The sequence below is a fragment of the Rhyacophila brunnea genome, unplaced genomic scaffold (genome assembly GCF_057557595.1).
Source record: "Rhyacophila brunnea isolate RB1 unplaced genomic scaffold, BYU_Rbru_1.0 scaffold_15, whole genome shotgun sequence".
Taxonomy (NCBI): domain Eukaryota; kingdom Metazoa; phylum Arthropoda; class Insecta; order Trichoptera; family Rhyacophilidae; genus Rhyacophila; species Rhyacophila brunnea.
In genome coordinates this window covers 35,974,613-35,997,228 of record NW_028232806.1, presented here as the reverse complement: position 1 = coordinate 35,997,228, position 22,616 = coordinate 35,974,613, and the positions used below count along the sequence as shown (strand labels likewise).

General features: G+C 32.1%; 1 protein-coding gene and 1 non-coding gene across 2 annotated transcripts in view; one reads left to right on the top strand and one right to left on the bottom strand.

Moving 5' to 3' along the window:
- Nucleotides 1–22,616, bottom strand: part of Poxn (paired box pox-neuro) — a 139,864-nt gene that overhangs the window by 4,848 nt on the left and 112,400 nt on the right. The window contains exon 4 of the mRNA XM_085942915.1: nucleotides 13,231–13,429. Within this exon, the coding sequence (XP_085799041.1) occupies nucleotides 13,231–13,429 (199 nt within the window). The remainder of the gene's footprint in view (nucleotides 1–13,230; nucleotides 13,430–22,616) is intronic.
- On the top strand, nucleotides 12,466–12,537 carry TRNAC-GCA (transfer RNA cysteine (anticodon GCA)). The gene has a single exon. It is a non-coding gene; the product is annotated as a tRNA-Cys (tRNA).

Here is a 22,616-nt window from a genome sequence, read left to right as displayed (position 1 = left end):
CTCTGTTCATAATGAGTGACACATTACTCTGAGCAACGTTTGCTCTTAGATAATCGGAATCCTTTTGGCATTCTTAGAGAAATCTTTGCATTTATACACCTACACTACACTTCTTCATAACACATCATCATCAGCCTGAATCTCTCCACTGCTGGATGTAGGTCTCTTCAAACTGCTTCCACTTCTCTCGGTCCTGTGCATTGCGTTGCCACGTACTTCCGCAGAACTTTATCATTTCATCGATCCAGCGGCCTCTAGGTCTATCTTTCGGACGTTTTGTACTTCTTGGATACCACTGGATTTGTCCAACGATTGTTTCTTCTTCGAGCTATGTGTCCAGCCCATCTCCATTTAAGGCTTTTAACAAACTCTATTACATCGCAAACCCTTGTCTGCTTCCTTATCTACTCAATCCTCTTTTTTCCTTTCGCGTTATGCCCAGCACGCACCTCTCCATACCACGTTGTGCTACTCTAAGTAACACATATCTCTTGGTATTGGGTTCTGTAACATGCCCGAAACGTCGAAGAGAGAAGGAAGAAGTACACGCGGTGGAAACCCAAAAATCTAGTACGATAAAAATCAACCGTGAAAGTCTCAAACATTACCTATATTATATATGAATAAATCATTGTTCATATTTGAATAAATCCGAAATGAAATTTAATAGATGGTTACCCGGTAATAAATGCCACACCTGCATTACGGAGGATTTCCTTATTTTTAATGGCGCGCAACTCCTACGAAATCGTTTCGAAAAATACCCGCTGCCGTGTCATGTGACTGTTAGCCTGTTAACACAATGTCCATCTTAAGCGGGGCGATGGTTACTTTAATGGCTGTTTAATTATTGTTACGTATTCATATCACTTAATTATTTTATCGCCACTGCAAGTTGGTTTATTTGACGTTATCTTGTAAAGGTAAAGGTGTAAACGGAATTCCGTGATAAGAATTCAGTTTTGACACTGTCGAATATTTCGACGTCCTTTGTAAAGTTATAAAAATACTTGCCGTTGCATTTTAGTAAACTTATATTATTAACCCAATGCTTACGGGCCGCACAAAATTGTGTTTTTGCTAATTACTTTTCAAATGCAAATTAACACGTTAATTACAAAATAAATTAAAAGGGCCCCTAAGCATTGTGTTAATAATTAGAAATTGCTACGACTTTGCCCGCATGAAATATAGTAAGAACAATAATTAGACCGGTAGGTATACAGAATGAATGAATAGACTTAGGTATATTGACTTGAACAATTTGACCAATAATATAGTAATATAAGTAGGGAGCGGATTTATATGCAACAAAAAACATGATTATATGCATGCACGTATGCACTTAAAACCATTAAAATATGCACTAAAACCGAAGAAATATGCAGTTAAAAATTGACATTGTTTATGAAAAAAATTGTAAATACTCACTTCACCTAATATTACTGATATAAAATCGAATAACAAATCAATAATCTTAATCAATATAGGTAATACAATAACAAACAAACACAAATAATCAATTTAAAGTTAATCAATCACAATTTTAAAAAAGTTTGTTTACAAGTAAAAATAATTGAATAAGAAATGCAATGTAAACGAAACACCAGTTAAAAAAACAAAAACGACACACTTAACTATTCCTAAATATTATTTGCTATTTTTTTGTCCGAAAAAATAAGTTAAAATATTTTTTTTCATGTGTTTAGACATTAAATTTTTGTCAGTATTTTGTTTATATGCGGAAAACGACCTCTCAACGTCCACAGAGGTGATGGGGAAAAATTTAAATAAAGGTGCCCGAGTTGACATTTTGTAAATCCACAGTTCGGGGATGCCATTAAAAAAATGCAAGTGCATCTAAACTATCTACCTACATAATTTAGTTATATTTCGATAAACTAATTTAAAAAAAACTAAAATTATAAATGCAAAAGCCCAAAAATATGCATTTATTTATGAAATATGCACCAATGTCTCAAATATGCTCTAACGTCTCAAATATGCATTTATATGTACAATGAAATTTTATTTTTGGATTCTGTGTCTTTCAAAACGGATTTCTGCGTATCTCTCGTAGCTGTGCATACACCCTAACAAAACATGCACTAGCATATAAATCCGGGCCCTAATTATAAGCTGTGCAAATTTTATCAATATTATAACTATTATAGTGGTTTTTGAGCTAAGGCTATACCTCAGCTGAGGCATGGTCTAAAAAGATCGTGACTAGGCGATGCGCGGATTGCGGGTCGCGGGTGCAAATGACGCAAGCCGAACGAAATATAATTTGTCATAAAAGTTCAACATGCGTCCTTTTTATGTTATGTTTATTATTATATTCGTAATAATAATAGTATATTCATTGACATGTTTTATTTTTTAAGTACATACGTAAAGTTTTTTAGTCATCTTTACACGATTTAAGAATATTTTCATCTGACACCATGACAAAACGAGTCGACGTGCAGATACCTCGACTATCGCTCTTCGAATGGCATCGCGGCCGTAATTTCGTTCCACATACAGTTGAAATTTATTTGCCGTTTCAGTTATGTACGCTCTTAACAGCAAATTATACTGCAAAATAAATATGTAGTTATGATAAAACCTGTGAATAATTAATATGTACCTAACTAGAATGCGATAAGTATAATAGCGTCTGTACACGTGCATGGATTTACTTGCACTAATAGAGTGTATTTTAAACCATCGCGATCTTCTTCGTCGGTCGGGTCTTCAATAGCTACAATGTGTCGCTCCAAAAGTTGGCGAAGGCAACACCATTTTCCTTGGCTTACAGGATCTCGTCGAAATTGGAGCCTTGCATGAAAAAATGTGCTCCATGCTTTGCCTTTCACCGCACTCACATGTTTGGTCATCCGAGAACCCCACTTCACCATGTTGTCTCGAGTGTGCCCTACCATGGTTCTCAGTCTGTTTAGGGCTTTCCATTTACATGTACATGGAGATGCTCTGCTGGCTTTACCCAATCTTCGAGACCCTCAGAGGCTAGGTTCGCTTCCCATGTGGATAGTCTATCTTCTTCGGGTGAGACGCGATAATAACTGTTTACACGTAAAAGTGCTGACTGTCTCTCCAATCTAATTCTTTAAGAGTAAATGAGACGCGGTTTTGTCATTTTATGGTACTATTTGACAGGTTTTGAAAATCGGTTAACCTCAAAATGAGTCTTTACACAGTGTAGTTAGTTTTTTTTACCGGCAGGTTCGCTACTATCGTTCTACTGCGTTAAAAAAATTGTAAAAAGAAATGTGCACTATTTTCCAATGTTACTGTATTCAAAATTCTTTATACTTCCTTAGTTAGAAGCCGGCTCGAGAGTGGGCCGATTGCATGCGCCCTGCATCAGTTGAAATACGACCTTATGGCGGATCGAGTTCGAAATAAAAATTTGTGACTCCTTTATTTGAGGTTATGTGTTTACTAACTATCACTACTATCCAACTGGCTTTCTCTTAGGTATGCTTACGTGGTGTACATATACGTGTTGTAAATGAGTGTCCCTGATAACTATCAGAGAAATCGGGAGCATCAATTATTGTTTGTTCTCCTAAGGTGCAGAACTAACATGCCATTGGTGATGCCAATTGGGAGGGAAATAACTCTGTTCAACCAAATCGCTTCGCATGTTGATGTTTTCCACCTACGTGAGAATGAGTATGGGTGGGCGCTGTTTAATAAATTCTTAAAATAGAGTCCACTTAGCTCATTCGGTGTGCTTCTATGCTTTATAATTTGTATATTTTTTTATAATTATTGTACCTTTTACTTTCATGTTCATACTATTTTTGTGATAGGTACCTACTGCACATATTTATTTCTTCTTTACACTGTTTCTTTGTTTTTAAATATCATATTGTGAACGTCTTAAATTTATAATTTGTGATGTTCACGGTATGTAAAAATAAATAAGTTTGAATTTGAATATTTTATAATGTTATTTTCTATGGAAAGAAAGAAAGAAAACTACATGTCAACTTTACTAGATATACACAATCTTTGAATTTCGAACAGATACAATATATCGCACCATGAGTACCTACTTTAGTGTATTAAGGCGAAGTCTTCACTGAGCCTTTTTTAAAGAGGCACCTAGCGGAAAAATACGAAGCTTGCAATTTGAGACATTTTTTTGATAATTTACAATTTCAACTGTATTAATGAATACATATGTATTTGAAAACATTAAAAATAAAAATATTTTTTATTTTAAGTCAAAGACAAACTTACAATTGTAAAAAATGTAATAAAATGTGAATTTGTTCTATCGGTCCGCACCCTATTATTACATATATTTTATGGTCATATTTATTATTAAAATTTAGTTTATTAAGTTTTTTAAGCATCACCTAAGCGATTTCTGACAAATTCATAGTTTTAATATTTTTTATATCTATTTTAAAAAACATCGATTTTTATAAAAAATATAAATGTGTATAACTTAAAATCCTTTATATTTATATTAATATAAATATTTTATTTATATTTATAAAAATAATTTATTTGATATAAATAAAAAGGATTTCAAGTTATACACATTTATATTTTTTATAAAAATCGATGTTTTTTAAAATAGATATAAAAAATATTAAAACTATGAAAATGTCAAAAATCGCTTAGGTGATGCTTAGAAAACTTAATAAACTAAATTTTAATAATAAATATGACCATAAAATATATGTAATAATAGGGTGCGGACCGATAGAACAAATTCACATTTTATTACATTTTTTACAATTGTAAGTTTGTCTGTGACTTAAAATAAAAAATATTTTTATTTTTAATGTTTTCAGATACATATTTATTCATTAATACAGTTGAAATTGTAAATTATCAAAAAAATGTCTCAAATTGCAAGCTTCGTATTTTTCCGCTAGGTGCCTCTTTAAAAAAGGCTCAGTGAAGACTTCGCCTTAAGTCAAAAATTATCATTTTGTAGTTAATAATGCAGTTTTATTCATTTTTTTTGCTTTATTTATTGCTTTAACGTAGTCATCATCATTATCATCAGCCTGAATCTATCCACTGCTGTATGAAGGCCTCTTCAAGCTGCTTCCACTTCTCTCGGTCCTGTGCATTGCGTTGCCGCGTACTTCCACAGAACTTTATCATTTCATCGATCCAGCGGCCTCTAGGTCTACCTTGCGGACGTTTTGTACTTCTTGGATACCACTGGATGACTAGATTTGTCCAACGATTGTCTCTTCTTCGAGCTATGTGTCCAGCCCATCTCCATTTAAGACTTTTAATAAACTCTATTACATCGCAAACCCTTGTCTGCTTCCTTATCCACTTATTCCTCTTTTTGTCCTTTCGCGTTATGCCCAGCATGCACCTCTCCATACCACGTTATGCTACTCTAAGTTTCTGGATCTCTCTTTTACTTAGGGTCCATGTTTCACACGCATATGTGATCACGGGAAGCACACACAGGTTGAACATTTTGCGCTTTAGGCACAGTGGAAGGTCACTTTTGAAGATATTATTCAGGCGGCCAAAAGCACTCCAGCCTAGCTATACTCTGCGAACAATTTCATCAAATATACATCCGTCTATAGACACTTGTTGTCCCAAGTGTTTAACGTAGTAACTCAAAACAAAATGTGAAATGCGTTGTAGTTGAGTTACTTCACTAAAGTATTTTGAAAATATTTTAAGAAGTTGACTGTTTTACTATAAATTATTGTTAAGGTATACTATGGTAATGCATTAATGTGATGTATATTTATGATGCTATGGTAATGCATCAGTGTGATGTATATTTTTGTGCATTAGTGTATTATTTTGAATTGAGATAGTAGAGAGTATTAAGCTCATACAAAGTTCTTAAACTTTCCGCAATATTACAGATCTAAATGATTTGTAACTTCAAACATGGATAATTTTGGACTTATACTTTGACTAAGGTATGTAGTTAGTTATATCAAGTAACCGCAAGCATAATTTTATTCTAAAGGACCTAAACTAAATCTAGGTACTTACTCAAATTATTGTAAAAATAAATGTGCATCATTTTCCGCATAAATCATGTTCCGTCACTGCCTATTCCCGGTGGCCATCATTGGCAACATATCTCATAATAAAACAAACACTTTAATAATGACCAGTCACCTGCGCAAGTCCAAGAAATCTTACCTGCACTACATGCATTAAGTATGCCGTAATTTGCAACAGGGCCTTAATTTACCCCCACGTGTCCTGTTGGTGAAGAGTCTAAAATTGCCCCAAAGTTATTTGTCCAAATTGTTTTATTGCCAGCGGTCGCGTGCCGGGGGAAGGGTTCTTCTTCAAATCCCGAAGCTTATTATTATCGCAGGGGATGAATTGGGGGTAAAAGTCACAGATAGTATTTTATTTTTACAACGTTTTTATTAGGTCGTATTCTTATTTGTCCGGTGGTTGTTTGTCCGGTACAAATCTTGCAATCGATTTTTAACTAACTTCCCGACTAGCTAGACATTTGAAACTTTTAGAATACATCAGAACACGATGCCAATGCATTTTTTAACACTTTTAGCCATTTTTAAGTAGAATTGAATTCATTTTCAGTTAATTCTATTTTGTATGAAAAGTTATTTCGGAAGAAATCCGTAATACAATCCAATATTATTAGTTGCTAGAAAATTATTAATATATACGTGCGTTACTATGGAAATCAATATGAGTATCAAAATGACATTTCAGTATTATTTCTCTCAAATACAATTTTTTTTTTGATCATTTAAGCTAGTCAAGTCAAGTTTATGTGATTCAACAGAAAATTTAAAAACGTTGTAAGTATATAAAAAGTTCTTTTTATCTTGTAATTATTAAATTATTTAGTTGCTGTACCTTTGCCATTAGAATAATATTGTAATAATTGTTCATCAGTCATCACTTTCCGTCGGGATCACCATTTATAGTTGTTTGGTATTTTAATTTGTTATGATGTCCAACTACTAAGCTTAATCTTTGATATGGATACATATTTGGTTAATAAAACTATTTTAGTGTTTGTTTATTGTTTTATATTGATTTTATTATTACATGATAGTATGGCTTTATTATTTTGATAGTTTAATGTATATTGTGGACAAACGCAGTATGCGAGGAACGATTATTCAATTAACAGATTATTTATGAACTGATGGATTGAAAGGTTTGATATCGACTAATAATTATATTATATAATCAATGTAATGTGATAAATTAGAGTGACGAGTACTTAATTATCGTCTGAGATCGTCAGTTGATAGATGTTACTATTTTACAACGTTTTTATTAGGTCGTATTCTTATTTGTCCGGTGGTTGTTTATCCGGTACAAATCTTGCAATCGATTTTAAACTAATTTTCCAACTAGCTAGACATTTGAAACTTTTATAGTATATCAGAACACGATGCCAATGCATTTTTTAAATACTTTTAGCCATATTTAAGTAGAATTGAATTCATTTTCACTTAACTCTGTTTTGTATGAAAAGTTATTTCGACACCATTATTGGTTGCTAGGTGTCTGGGGTCCTAGCAACTAAATTATTAATATATACATGCGTTACTATGGAAATCAATATGACATGTCAAAATGACATTTCAGTTTTATTTCTATCAAGTACATTTTTTTTTGATCATTTAAGCTAGTCAAGTCAAGTTTATATGATTTAACAGAAAATTTAAAAACGTTGTGTATTAAAAGTTCTTTTTATCTTGTAATTATGTTGTTATATATTATGTTACTATTATTATAATACTTTCCGATATTTTTCAAAAATTTCCAATACAGTCGTGATCTTCATTTATTACTGCACCTTTTATACGAATGATTGTTTGCCTCTATACCTAAACGCTCATGTAATTAGCAACATGTGCAGGTATGTTATTTAAAGTTGCCAGTAAGTAATAAAGTTAGGTATATTTAACTTGAAAGAGAGACTCATTGTACGTTAGTTTACACGTGAATTGAATCGTAAATTTTACAGCGATGAGATTTTAATTTTGGTGGTTTATAACAACATAATACATTGTCTAAATGACTACCCATTTGTTTGTTATTTCAGAGGTAGGTATAACATCTAAATGTTAAAGTATTTTAATTTAATTCCAACGGAGGGTTTAGGGTCTGACTGACTTTGATAAAAAAAAATACAAACCATAATATATATTCAAATCACCAATATATCTAGTAAAAATAATAATGTCTTGTTTTCTATCCAATTATTATTGAAGATAACCAGTGACGTCTCGTGGGGGTAGGCAAATTGAGCGTCGCTTAGGGGCAAAATATATCTATTAATTAGATAAGTACTATACAATTTTCAACAGGACTTTATATTTTGTCGGGTTTGCGATGTCTAGTTCACTTCCGTTGTCGTTGGACGTCACGTTCTTCACAGTCACTCGCGAGTTATGGAAGTTGTCCGGTATATTTTTAAATGTACCTATCTGAAACCGTAGACTCACAATATTGTTTATTGAAGTAGAGATGGCATTTAATTTAGATTTAGTAGTATAGGTACCTATATATTGTTAGTAATGTTTCATACATACAACATACAACACAATTCATAGATATTGGCGTCATGAAAGGATGATAAAAAGTACTGTATAAAAAAATGTGTCGGAATTTTGGTACTGCCTAGGGGCGGCATTTTGTCTAGGGACGTCACTGAAGATAACAGCGATAAGTTGATGATACATACCTAATAATATCAATGATTGCTTTTTTGTTTATTAGTTCGTATGAGTTTGTATGGTTGTGTTATATAATGTGCCCTTTTGATGTTAGTTACAGGGATTTTGTTATGCTTTGAGTAATATTTCAACGCCTACGATAGACGAGCGGATAATGTATGGGGTCTGGGTTCAAATCCTGTTTTTCAATGTGTGTTTGGACCCAGAGTATGGTCTTATCGCGTTGATCAAGTGGCCAACATCAATTTCTCGTTAAAAAAAATCTGTTAATACAACTTTCACACTGTAGGGGCCCATATAATCTTTTGAGGATCAGACATGGCTTAATATATATATATATATGTTAAACCGAATGTGCGAAATTGACTATTACATGAAATGGGCAAAATTTTGGCTAATTCATGTAATAGTCAAGCCTGTTGCCTTATTTATGAATTAGGTAATTTTTCTGCTGAGTACATGAATTCGCCACGGTATGGAATTCTTGAACTGTCAACATGAGAGAAGAAAAAGTAAATTTAATACGCATAGTTTTATTAGTTTTAATTGGACATAATATAATATTATTATTATTAGGTTAGGTTAGGTTAGGTTTTGTAATTCTGAATTAAATTATTCAACTGAATGTCCATTTTGAGGTTAGCTATCAAGTGTCAACAAACTATCACAAACATTCAATCGACCATTGCACAATTGATACCCAAGCATGAATCAAATCGCGAAAATACTTTTCAATAAAATTCTTCCGTTATCATATTATAGTTCTAGATTTTTTTTGCGCATAGTAAATGGATATGAACGTCATTCAAATCAATGACATTTGACACATTTGTTTAGTTGCAAAAAACACCACGGAGCGCGATCATCTATTTTGACCATAGATAATAATATAAATGTACATTTTGACCAATCCATGAGCATTTGATACATTTAGTTTAGTTGCAAAAAATACCACCCTAGCGCTACTATCTAATTTGTCCAAGACATGAAGTAGGCAGAAAAATTACTGCCGATTTCACGCACTCTCCAGATATTTTGTCTAATTCATGAATAAGGCAACGGGCTTGCATTTTTCATGATTTAAGCAAAATTTTGCCCATTTCATGTAATATTCAATTTCGCACATTCGGCGTAACATATATATGTATATATATATATATATATATATATATATATATATATATATATTATATATATGTATATATCAGTGGTGAAGGGTGCCTTATTGAAGTTAACCTTATTGTGGTAGGTAACTGAAAAAAAGTCCTAAGGCCATATTTACAGGATTTGAATATTGTTCATTTTCAGTATTTTACTGAACAAAAAATATTATATCTTATCTTTTTGTAATAGATATTTCACGAAAAAAAGAAAACAGGTACTAAAAGAGATAGGTATAGAAAAATAATGCCCAATTGCGATTAGAACTCTGGTTAGAAAAGATGTCGTTGGCAAAATATATTTTATGTATAATATAAAATAATGAAGTTATTATTTTAATACGTATTAAGGGGGACATGCTCAGCGTACGTCAAAATAGAGCTTTTATGCTATTTTCAAAGCATGATCCTGGACATTCCTTAAACGTTGAAGATAATCTATTTACATAATTTTGAAGCCTTATTATCCTTTATATTTATTTTAAACATTTGATGACTGCATAAAGTATTTTTATTACATAAAATAGTATTCTTTTAAACCTCTCGCTCTAATGTTTTAGAATATAGTCATATTTCAGTACGTCCATGTGAAGTGGTGTTAAGATTTTTTATAATTATTAATTTTTAAAATCATTTATAAAACCATTAGTAAAATTTATGTTGACATTATTATAGTGAAATATTTACAATAAAAAATTATATTGATAATCTCTGTGATCCCAAATTTGACAAGAATTAGGCATTTTATTATTCAAAAAATGGGCAAGATTTACACATTTAAAGATACTTTTAAAGATATTGATTATAAGCTATGTCTTTGACCATTCAAATGTGATAAACATTCTACGAATAATGTTTGCTTTATAATAATTATTGACCTAAGAATAAGGTATAATTTTTTTGAAATACGCCTTTTCTATTGGCATTTCCCAGTGGTTAAGCTACAACATACGGCCGTAGCCATAAATTGACAAACGATAAATGAAGTAGGGAGTAAGATTATGGTAACGCGCGTATTTGAACATCAAAATTATATAAATAGATTATCTACAACGTTTAAGGAATATCCAGGGTTATACTCTAAAAATACCATAAAAGCTCCATTTTGACCTACGCTAAGCATGACATGGCCCACATTGTGGGACCTTTACCATAAACAATGAGATAAACTAACAAAAAATCTGAAGATAGAAAGTGAGGAATCACCAAAAAATTTTGTAATACAAAAAATTCAAATGACTCCCTCTTATTTAATCTGTTCTGATAATAAATAATTTCGCATCAATAGGCATAATTATTGATAAAAATGTCGATATAGAGCAATACATAGAGCTATTGATAAAAGATAACATTGTAGTATTTGTTTTAAAAATATTAATGTTTAATTTGTTGCTATGCCTACACGACGCTTCCTTTTTTAATGTGTGGGTTAAAATACACGACGATTGACTACAAGTGAGCTATCAATAATAATTACAATATTTAATATTATTTGATAACGTGTAGTTACCTTATATAATTACAAGATAAAAAGAACTTTTTATGTACCACGTTTTTAAATTTTCTGTTGAATCATATAAACTTGACAATTCTATGTATTAATAATTTCGGACAAATAAGGCAATTGTCAACAAATCATTTTTTCGCTATTTTGCAACAAACAAACAAGTATATAATTCTGAAATATCATTTTGATTTCCATAGTAACGCACGTAGGTATATATTAATAATTTCGTTGCTAGAACCACACCCTTAGCAACCAATAATAGTGGATTAGATTACGGATTTCTTCCGAAATAAGTTTTCATACAAAACAGATTTAACTGAAAATGAATTCAATTCTAATTAAATATGGCTAAAAGTATTAAAAAAATGCATTGGCATCGTGTTCTGATATATTCTAAAAGTTTCAAATATCAAGCTTGTCGGAAAGTTAGTTAAAAATCGATTGCAAGATTTGTACTGGATAAACAACCACCGGACAAACAAGAATACGAGCTAAGAAAAACGTGGTAAAATAGATTCTAATACATAATTGTTAATAACCTATTTATTTTATTCAACGAATAATTCACAATATTTGAGTATGTAACAATTGATATTTTGGCTAAAATAAAAAAAACAGTGCTTCCAATAAATTGTTCTTAAATTGATACAATTTTCGTGAGTTCGTAGGAAAAACTCTTAAAATATTATTAATATTATTATTATATACTTTTATAAATATTTTTATTATAACAATATCCAGGCTACGTATCCCCTTATTAATGTTCTCTTAGATTTATATCTGTGAATTAAGTTAAAAATTAAAATAAATATGTATACATGTCAGTCGCACTATTCAATTTCTTACATAACTTTAACTTAACAGCTTTCAAAAAACATATTATTTCATTAAGATAACATCCTTCAGTAGCCCGAGTGTAAATACACCTCGGACAGAATATATTTTGAAGAAAATATATGCAATCAAAACAAAATGTTTAGTAATAAAAAAATGTCATTGTTTTGATAGCTCGCCTATTATGAATCCTAACACATTAATGCCCACGCTAGCATTTTATCGCTTGAATAAGTATATTTCATTCTGTAGTCTTTCACACAGTGCATATGGGGATATAGCTCAGTGGTAGAGCATTCGACTGCAGATCGAGAGGTCCCCGGTTCAAACCCGGGTGTCCCCTAATTCCATTTTTATTTTATTCTAATAATTAGACTATTTTCATATAATTAACCCACCTATTATTGTCATAATACTCATGATCTACCTTTTCCTATATAATTTTCTTTTTTACAATTTTAATAGCTCATTTTTTTTTAAATAGTAACCAGGAACAGCTGTCAAATAAAGTCATACATTATTGTCTGCATACGAATGACATTCCAAACAACAGAAAAACCACACTTCAGCCTACATATTATATTATACAGACTACAGCCAGTGGTGTATTAATTACATGGCCCGCTTATTCTGCAGCGGGCCCCCAGGCTAGGATCTTTGGCGGCCCCCCTACCTATCGCGAAGGATAAAGGCAGTGTGACGCTCTACAGTAGCGTTTTCTAAATGGCGTACGCGGTTAAATTAATGTGTATTTTTAGTATTTTTTTTTGTATATTTTAATACATCCATTTGAATTATGGAGTTGTCGAGTAATGACACTCAATTAAAAATTGTATCGTACAACCACATATCACTGAAGGAAAATGCAGGCAACTTTTTTTTAATAGTGAAGCAGATTTTTAATGTATGTTTATCTCACTTATCTGATCAACTCGCCTCGCCGGGCCCCTCCTGAGTTCGGACCCCCAAGCTAGGGCCTTCTCAGCCCCCCCCCCCCCATGATTAATTAGATAATATGCTTTATCATATACGTTACCTTGATGCTGCATAATTAGGTCTTCACCCCAGGCTCCTCCGTTCCTGAGGATCCTGTTGACTGAACTGACGGAGGGAATGGAATGAGGGTCGCATACGCGCTGACTCAGCAGTCTCTCTCTGATCTCCCACGCAAACATTCCTGGATTCTCTTGTTTCAATCGAAGGATCTTCTTCACCACTGTCGGTGTCGCCACTTGCTGGAACAAAGAGGCATTCCAAAGTTAATTCATTACGTCTGAAGGGCATTTATGATCTGTTAAAATGATCAATCGATTAGAATTAGTTCCTGCAATGCCTACCTACGTACAGCAGTGGCGAAAGGTGGAGGTAGGCTCTTAAGATCCGCCATAAATAGTGCATACTAAACTTTGTCAGTCATACGTATTTGTTTTCATTGAAATAAAACTACAATTTACAGACAGTGTTGGTTAATTTTTAAAATTCAATTATAGGTATCCTGCGAAACCAAGCCATAATAAATAATAGTCAAATAATACTCGTCTATCTATAAAATATCTAAAATTATGCAATTATATCGTACATAACTTTGGATATTTTATAGATAGAATAATAGGTATGTTTTATCTATTATACTCGTAGTTTGGTTTAGGCAGGGCTTAATGAACTTAAAAAAAATAATCAACAATATTTGTGATAGGTATATTGTATTCATAATCCAACGAAAACAAAAATAATGAATGAAAAAGTGACCACAATTTTGTCGTATCGCCTAAAGTATACCAAAACTATTAGGTATGGTTTGGTTTAGGTAGGCATTAATTGAATTTTAAAAACTAACCAATTCCATACATAAATTGTAGTATTAGCTCAATAAAAACAAATCCGTATGACGAACAATGTTTAATGTGCACTATTTATGGCGTATCTTAATAGCCCACCTCCACCCTTCGCTACTGACATACAGTGTATTAAGTTATCTATCAGATATCCAATCTCAAGCAGAGCATAAATTAATAACCTCATGTAACATAGTATTATTATGTGTTTAATAATAACATGGGCTTGCAAAATATACTTGAAAACATTATGAAAGCAGTGCTGGTCACTTGGCGAAAATAATTATCTGTAAAAACACTTCAGATAACAAATATTTGGTAATTACTACTAAGATAATAATATTTATATCAAAACACCAAATTGATAATGGATACACAATATTATGATATAAAAAATATATTTAATTTTTTACGTCATGATGTGTTGGAATAAGATTTTCTTTTGTTTAAGCGTCAATGACATTGAGCTACTTTACGAGCTGCTTGTTGGCGAATTTACAATCTGCCTGTAAAGTCGCTCAGTGTCATCATCGAACAGGCTAACAAGCAGATTGTAAACAATCTACCGAGAAAAGTTGAAAGCCGGTCAACTTTACACGCTACACGCCGGTGTGTGGGCCAACTGCGTCTGCGCAGTAGAGCGTAGTAGCGACCTCCCGGTAAAAAAACGAACTACGTTCTGTCAAAATAGTCGCTGGCCTGTTGGCTTCTCAGCGGATGGAAAGTTTTGTGTGTCATCATCACAATCGCAGTAGCTGAATCGCCCGCTTTTAAATTCGTCAACAAATAGCTTATAAAGTAGCTCAATGTTATTGACGCATTATAATTTTGTGAAATTAATATCTACTTACAATAAATTTAAAACTAATATAAAATTATTAAATACAATATTGAAAGCTATGTTACAATATATTAGTTGGTTATATCATTGAGAGCAGTGATTGGCTTAAGTACGTGGAGGCCTGACGCACTGACAGATTTTGAGCCTCCCTTCATAATAAAAAATAAATTTAAAACTTTTTTATTGTGTTCTGTCAATTCATGAAATGCATTGTATTATTAATTTAATTGAATAAAACGCAATTCCACTTTAATTATTTTTTTTCAACTGATTAATTGAAAATGTTCCTCTGATGCGGACGAAACCGGTCTAGATATTATAATTAATAAAAATGGAAAAAGTACTACAAAAATTTGCGTTTTATTAAATTAAACCAATAAAGTTAAAACCATAAATTCCAACAATTTTTATAAACTAGTATAATGGATATTTTATATAACAACAGTTTATGAATAAAGCATACCTTTTTAAAATGTAGTATTTATAATATAATATTTATATAAAATAGTTATCAACGACAAAAAGGTGTCCATGCGAAAGTAAGTTATTCTCGAGTTCATATTATTAAAACTTTTAATTTAATTTTATTTTATTTTGGCCTGGAATTATTCTAAAAATATTTGGCAACCAAGAAACGCAAAATGAATGGGAACTGGCTTATCCTACTGGGTGTGGTATAACAGGCCAAATATCCTGAGTGTGGAAAAATATGAGATAAACTTAAATATGTGATAAATATGCTATTTGCAATAGGTAACAATATGCATTTTAGTTTGTCACGTTAATGTATCCTCCTTTCAGTCTATGGGAATAGTGTTACATGTAAGTTGTACATATGCAGTTCATCGTGGGACACTTATTCGTACGCCGCAGTACGTGAAACATTTTATCAAATGACGAGTTCTTCGTTGAACATTTCACCGTGGAATACATTTGTACGTATCTACAAAATGCGGCGATAGTTTGCAAATAGTACTGTTCCAATTAAATTAACCCTAACCTAACCTAACTTAACCTAACATAACCTAACCTAGTAAAGACATCTTATAAAATTCGTCACATGTTGTAGCATACGTACAAATATACTCCACGGTGAAATTTTCAACGAAGAACTCGTCATTTGATTAAATGTTACACGAACTCATGTTTCACGAATAAGTGTCCTGCGTTGAACTGTTTACGTACAAATTTCCGGATACGATGGGAATAGTCGACGTGGATATATTTACATGGGTTTTATGGTGGTCATGCCATACACTACCCTGCTACTGAACAGTTCTCACACATGGATCAGAATATTGGGACCATAAGCAAAACCCCGGAAAGCGGACTGTCGATAGGTATTTGAAAGAAAGGTTCTGTCACCGATAATTAAAGCCTGAAATGAAGATAAAAATGAAAAAAAATATTGCTCATATGACACCTCTGGTGAACTCAACATAATCCAAATCACCAAAATTTCCTTACGTAAGCTGATTACTTTGTGGTTAGCACTGGCGAAGGGTGGAGGTAGGCTGTCAATATTGGACATAGCTAGATCACATTTAACTTTGTTAGTCATACATTTTCATTGAACTAAGACTACAATATGCAGGCAGTATTGATTAGTTTTTTAAAATTAATTAAAACCCGCGTAGACCAAGCCTTTATTAGAATTCTGATAATAGTCAAAAAATACACGTAAGTGTATCTACAAAATATCTAAAACTATGGCATTATCATACATAATGTTGGATATTTTATAAATATAATCATGTATTTTATCTATTATGGTTTGGTTTAGGCAGAGCTTAATGGATTCAAAAAATTAACCAACAATAATATGTGTAATATGTATTTTTCATACAACAAAAACAAATAAGTATGAATAAAAGAGTGTGCATAATTTTATCGTATCGCCCAAAGTATACCAAAACTAATATGGTTTGGTTTAGATTGGGTTAAATTGATTTTTAAACACTAACCAACACCATATGTAAATAATTATAGTCCTAGTTCAATAAAAACATATACCTACGTATGACTGATAAAATTTAGTGTGCACTATTTATATCGGATATTAACAGCCTACCCCCACCCTTCGATAGTTTTTTTCTAAATAGTATGTTTCTGAAAATTTTCTTAGTTATGTATTTTCAATGGTAAATGCTATACGTATTGAATAAAACATATTTTAATCATACAATGTGCACATATGTATGAAATACTTTCAATATTAATTTATCGATTCAATTATTTTAGAAATAACCTTTCGGTAAAAAGTTAACCTTTGCTTCCACTTTGTTAACCGTAATGTGTATTATAATGTAAAAAAAGTTAAAACATAATCATTGAATAAACAGGAAGCGAACAATTTCTCAAAATGGTCGTGCTTCTTTTTTCAAACTTTGCCGCCAATTATTTTATTAAATGTTGCCATTAATCAGATCGATTGAGTCAATCAAACCGATAAAAGTACACTTAACAATAATGGCTAAACGTTTTTGTAATAATTAGTTTAAGGCTATTCTAGAATCGCATTTCAGATAGCTCATTTACATCATGTGATATTGCAAATGTAATGCAGCCTGCACAATAATTTTGTTTGGGATTTTGCCATTGGCTTATACATGAACAATCTTTCACATAGAAAATCTTAAATTAAATAGTATACATTATGAAAATATGTAGTTAAAAAACATGAACAAAAATTTATGCAGAGTTTTCTAATGTATTAATAACCTTAGGTAGAGGTATTAATTTAATTGAAATACAAAAAATCTGTTAATACAACATCCACTCTAGGGAGGCCCACATAATATTCTTAGGATCGAACATGGTAAAAAAATGGAATCTATTATGTAAACATAGCTGCGAGTAAAGGTATCTGTCCCATATAACAGAATAATTAATTAATTAAGCCATTTTGAATAAGCAGTGATGACGTGACGTGACGTCATATGCCTACGTCAGAAACAGTAGATCAACCTAAATAGCGGAAAATCGGGTATTTAGCTTGAACGTAATTTGAAATCTCTCTTATACAGTAAATTTTGACGCAGGGTTTTGAATGTGTGAGTGTCCTACGAAAATGTACCACCCATTATATACGTGCAATAGTGTGTGTAATACACCAATATTAAATGAATGTCAATGCATAAACCGAGAGCAGTTGTCAGTATTCGACGTATGACGTTTTCTTGGCACGTGTTTAAATTTATCTCGTATTCTTCTTTACTCGAGATTGGTTGCCTGCTTCTCCTTACCCGTTAGGTATTTCAGTTCCCATTATGTCTGAGTTATCTGGAACAAACTTATAGGTAAATATGCAGAGTCGATTATAGGGACTCTTTTATTTTTGACAAACTGTTAATGACAGCAAATAGTATTTCCTAATATGAAATAGCAATAATTTTTCAAAATGCGAGATGTAGGTATATACTACAGTCTACTGTGGTGATATATTATGTAAATTGTTCAGCTTTCCTGCGTGAGAGTAAGTATATATAGCTAGTCTAACCTCTTCCTGAGAGTATCTTCACAACTACAGAACAGATTAATAAATATAAATTCGTTAGGCTATAAACCAGTACACTACATTTTGAGGCAGGGTTTGGAATGTGTTTGTGTCCGACAAAAATGAACCACACATTATAGGCGTGTGTGTTGCAACCTTAAAATAAAACAATATTGAATAAGCGTCAGAGCATAAACTGACAGCAGTTGTCAGAAAAAGGACAAGCGTATTCTTGACACGTGTTTGAGTTTATCCCATATTCTTCCACACTTAAATTGGTTGTCTGTTACTGCACACCCGTTAGGTATTTCAGTTCCCATTATTTCTGAGTTCCCTGGTCACAACAGTTTAGTACTGTAGAAGCATTGATATACTACTAGATGAGCAGTTCCCATACAAGTGTCATTTTAAAAACGTACCACAAAAGATATAACGAATATCGTCTTATAATATTTCCTTGTAGGTACGAGTATAATGCGTTAAGACCGTTAACATGGATTCCCGAATTTCACCCGTATTGCCCTGGCTGTAAAACTAAATTTGCGTTCTTGGAATAGTGAACCTAAGGGTAGCTGCAACGCAAAACAGACAGAGCAAGTCGTCATTCGCTGACTATTAGTTAGAGTAAGATACAAGCTAGACCGGGCTTACTCAGTAAGTTTTGACAAAGGCCGACTCGCTGAAAATCGGGCATCATTTTAAGAAGCATATGATTCATCCAGTAGTATATCAATGTGTAGAAGTAAGTAGGATGAAAACGGATAGCAATGGCACACCAAGCGGAGGCGTAAGGGTACAAAACACCTAGGCGGGAGTATTCCAGTGGCGGCAAGAGGCCTACAAACAACATGTTATTAAAAAAATGTTTTTTTAATTACATAGACCTTATATTATGATTACACAATATGTGAAGTAGGTATATAAGTACATTGCCTCTTTGGAGGTATGATGAGGTGGTGGTAGATAGAAGGTCGTTGTTGCTTGTTTGTTGAGGTGAGGGTTTATTGGTTGATACACCTTGACACTGAATGGAATAATAAGGGAGATGGCGTGAGACTATAATCGCGGAGTAATGATGTACTTGTGAGATTGATATTATCGAGAGATTAATTATAAGAATGCACCGAGAGACTTGATTCGAGTGGAATAACGGATGTACTATGTCGAGTGAATAGATCGTGGCAATAGCAGTACTTACGTCTCGCGACGGACTCGATGAGTGGAGTATAGATTGAGCGTAGTTATACACAAAGCAGCCAAGCCACCATTTTGAAAAAATGAGTTATTGTGATTTACATAATCTCACACGTTTGTTTTACGTTCTACACAAATCAGCCAAGCTGCTGTCATACAAATATCTCATTTAAATGCGTTTTAAAGATTTTACAAATCGTAGAATATGAATTTTTAGATCTGCATAAAGCAACCAAGCTGCTGTCATACAAAAATGTCATATAAATGCGTTTTAAAAATATGCCATTTTCGATCTGCATAAAGCAACCATATGATAATAATATTATGTACCTAATTATTAAAATCCTAACGGTGTATGGTGTGTTTTTCTACATTCAATTAATAAACATTATTTTCTCAATTACATTATATGTTTTTCATTTTATTATTTATAAAATATATAATATAATTTAATATATAGATTTTTCATGTAAAAATTAGTGACAGGCAGCTAAATATTAATTTATAATTCACAAGTTTTTCGAAATATTTTCAGATCTCTGAAATTCCCTTAATACTTGAGTAACTTAGAAGGTTTTTGTAAAGAAAATAGTTGCAAAAATTAAGATTTTTCTTACTAAAACAAGAGTTGGCTGCATTCCAGAATGAACATTCTAAAAAACCGTTTTTGCACAAAACAGCCTGGACTGCTAAAACACCATAATTTCATAGATTTTATGCTTTTATCTTTTTAAAAGTTACACATAATCATATATATAAATATATTTAATATTTTTCATTCAAAATGTGTAAACAGTATACACAGGCTTTGTGGATTTAAAGAAACACACTTTATATAAAAGTGCTTCTATCTCTGATTCAGGTTGGTGTGGAATGGGTGCTTTGCGTATAACTGCGCTCGATTTCTCTTCTTATTTATATTAAATTCAGTCCATATATATATTGTCGTAATTCTCAATCAAAACAAACACTACAGGCCTAGTTATGATTGAGAAAACGCTGACAACTATTATTGCTAATGTTTTGTTTTAACCTATATATTATATAATATGTCACTAAATTAATGCAGAGTAGCATGAACGCTACACCTACTACCAAACGGCGGCACTTAGATACCACCGTATCCGGAAATTTGTACGTAAACAGTTCACCGCATGACACTTATTCGTGTGCCGCAGTACGTGAAACATGAGTTCGTGTAACATTTAATCAAATGACGAGTTCTTCGTTGAACATTTCACCGTGGAGTATATTTGTACGTATGCTACAACATGTGGAGATGTCTTTACTAGGTTAGGTTAGGTTAGGGTTAATCTAATTGGAACAATACTATTTGCAAACTATCGCATTTTGTAAGATACGTACAAATGTATTCCACGGTGAATTGTTCAGCAAAGAACTCGTCGTTTGATAAAATGTTATACGAACTCATGTTTCACGTACTGCGGCGCACGAATAAGTGTCCCACGATGAACTGCTTACGTAAAACTTACATGTAGCCAGATACCACAGGGCGTACATCGAAGAGTCAAAGCAAATCATACAAATAGTACCTAAGTATATTTAAAAAAAATCTCCAGTCTATGGACTAATACATCACAGTTATAATTTAATATGAACAGAGTTTATAACCATTTTAATTTGGTTATAATGAGTTAGTTAATATTTTTTTAAATTAATATTCTTTTCTCCCTTAATTTACATACATTCCGTATTTTACTGTATTTTTTTCTAAAAACCAAATGAATGCACAAAGAAAAATACCTTTCCTAAAATTTCTCTGATTTTAAAATGGTTGATTCATATTATTATTGATTACTCACGTTCAAAGCGGATGGCCGCTGTTAAAAGCTTTCAGATTTTTATCGTCAAAAAGGTGTGAAGCCATTAAGTAGCTATAATTTCCAAATATCAACAGGGATAACAAAAATATTTTACTTTTTAATATATATGGGAAATAACATATTTTTAATTTAGGTATCTGCGATATACACTCATTGTTTTATTAATCAATAAGTAGTAAATATATTATATTATTTGTAAGTTATGAATTATAATGCTATTTTTATATTTTATATTTCATGCGATTAAATGAGTTTTACATTATATATTTTCATAACAAATTATATAAATAAATACGTACCTAGTCGGGCTATACTCAATCTAGATCTGAGACTACATACTTAATAATATGGTTTTCTGGATTATTTTCTAGCACATGTATATAAGAAATAGTGCGACAATTTCAAGCCTTCAATATGTAGGTGGCTGTATGGACGTATACTTACCCAAAACCTGTCAAAAGGACCGAAAATATCTGCATACCATTAATACTAGACGACTTAAGTAAAATGCTTATGGCATTTCCGAGTTAATGTAGACTTGGTGATTCGTACAGTTACAGCTCTACCAAGAAGTTTCAGTAAGGGCTGAGACACACGGCACTGCAGTTCGAGTATGTCTTACTTGATTTCAAACTTAATATCCAATTCGAGATGTTAATCGAATGCATTTTGACACACTCAAACTGTAGTGCCGTGTGTCTTAGCCCATAGCAGACAATAATTTTAATAACTCTTTTATGATGGCTAACTTTCGATCTAGATGACGCAGGAAAAAGAAAACAATAATAATAAAAATGCATATTTTTTTTTTAAATGTGGTATTTAGAAAAAAAACATTGCGTAAAAAGCACATGCTTTGCACACACCATAGTGCGCGGCTTCTTGCAGTGTGCTTCGTCACTAAGAGTTTAAAAGAAGGCCATTTATAAAACCATCTTTTTCGGAAATATAAATGATTAAAATGTAGGGCAATTTACAAATTCTTCATTTTAACGCTCTGCGTACATACCTTTAAGCTAAATAGAGATTATATAAATAGTTTTTTTTACGAGGAGCGGTTATTAGACATATATTTTTCCAATCTCTGGATCAAAAGCATTACAAATTTTCAATTGCAAAAATATCATAATTTTATATTTTGTTAATCCATCATTGACGCAATAATGTGATACTTGTAAATTTCGTTTTGGTACACCGTGTAGTAATATCATA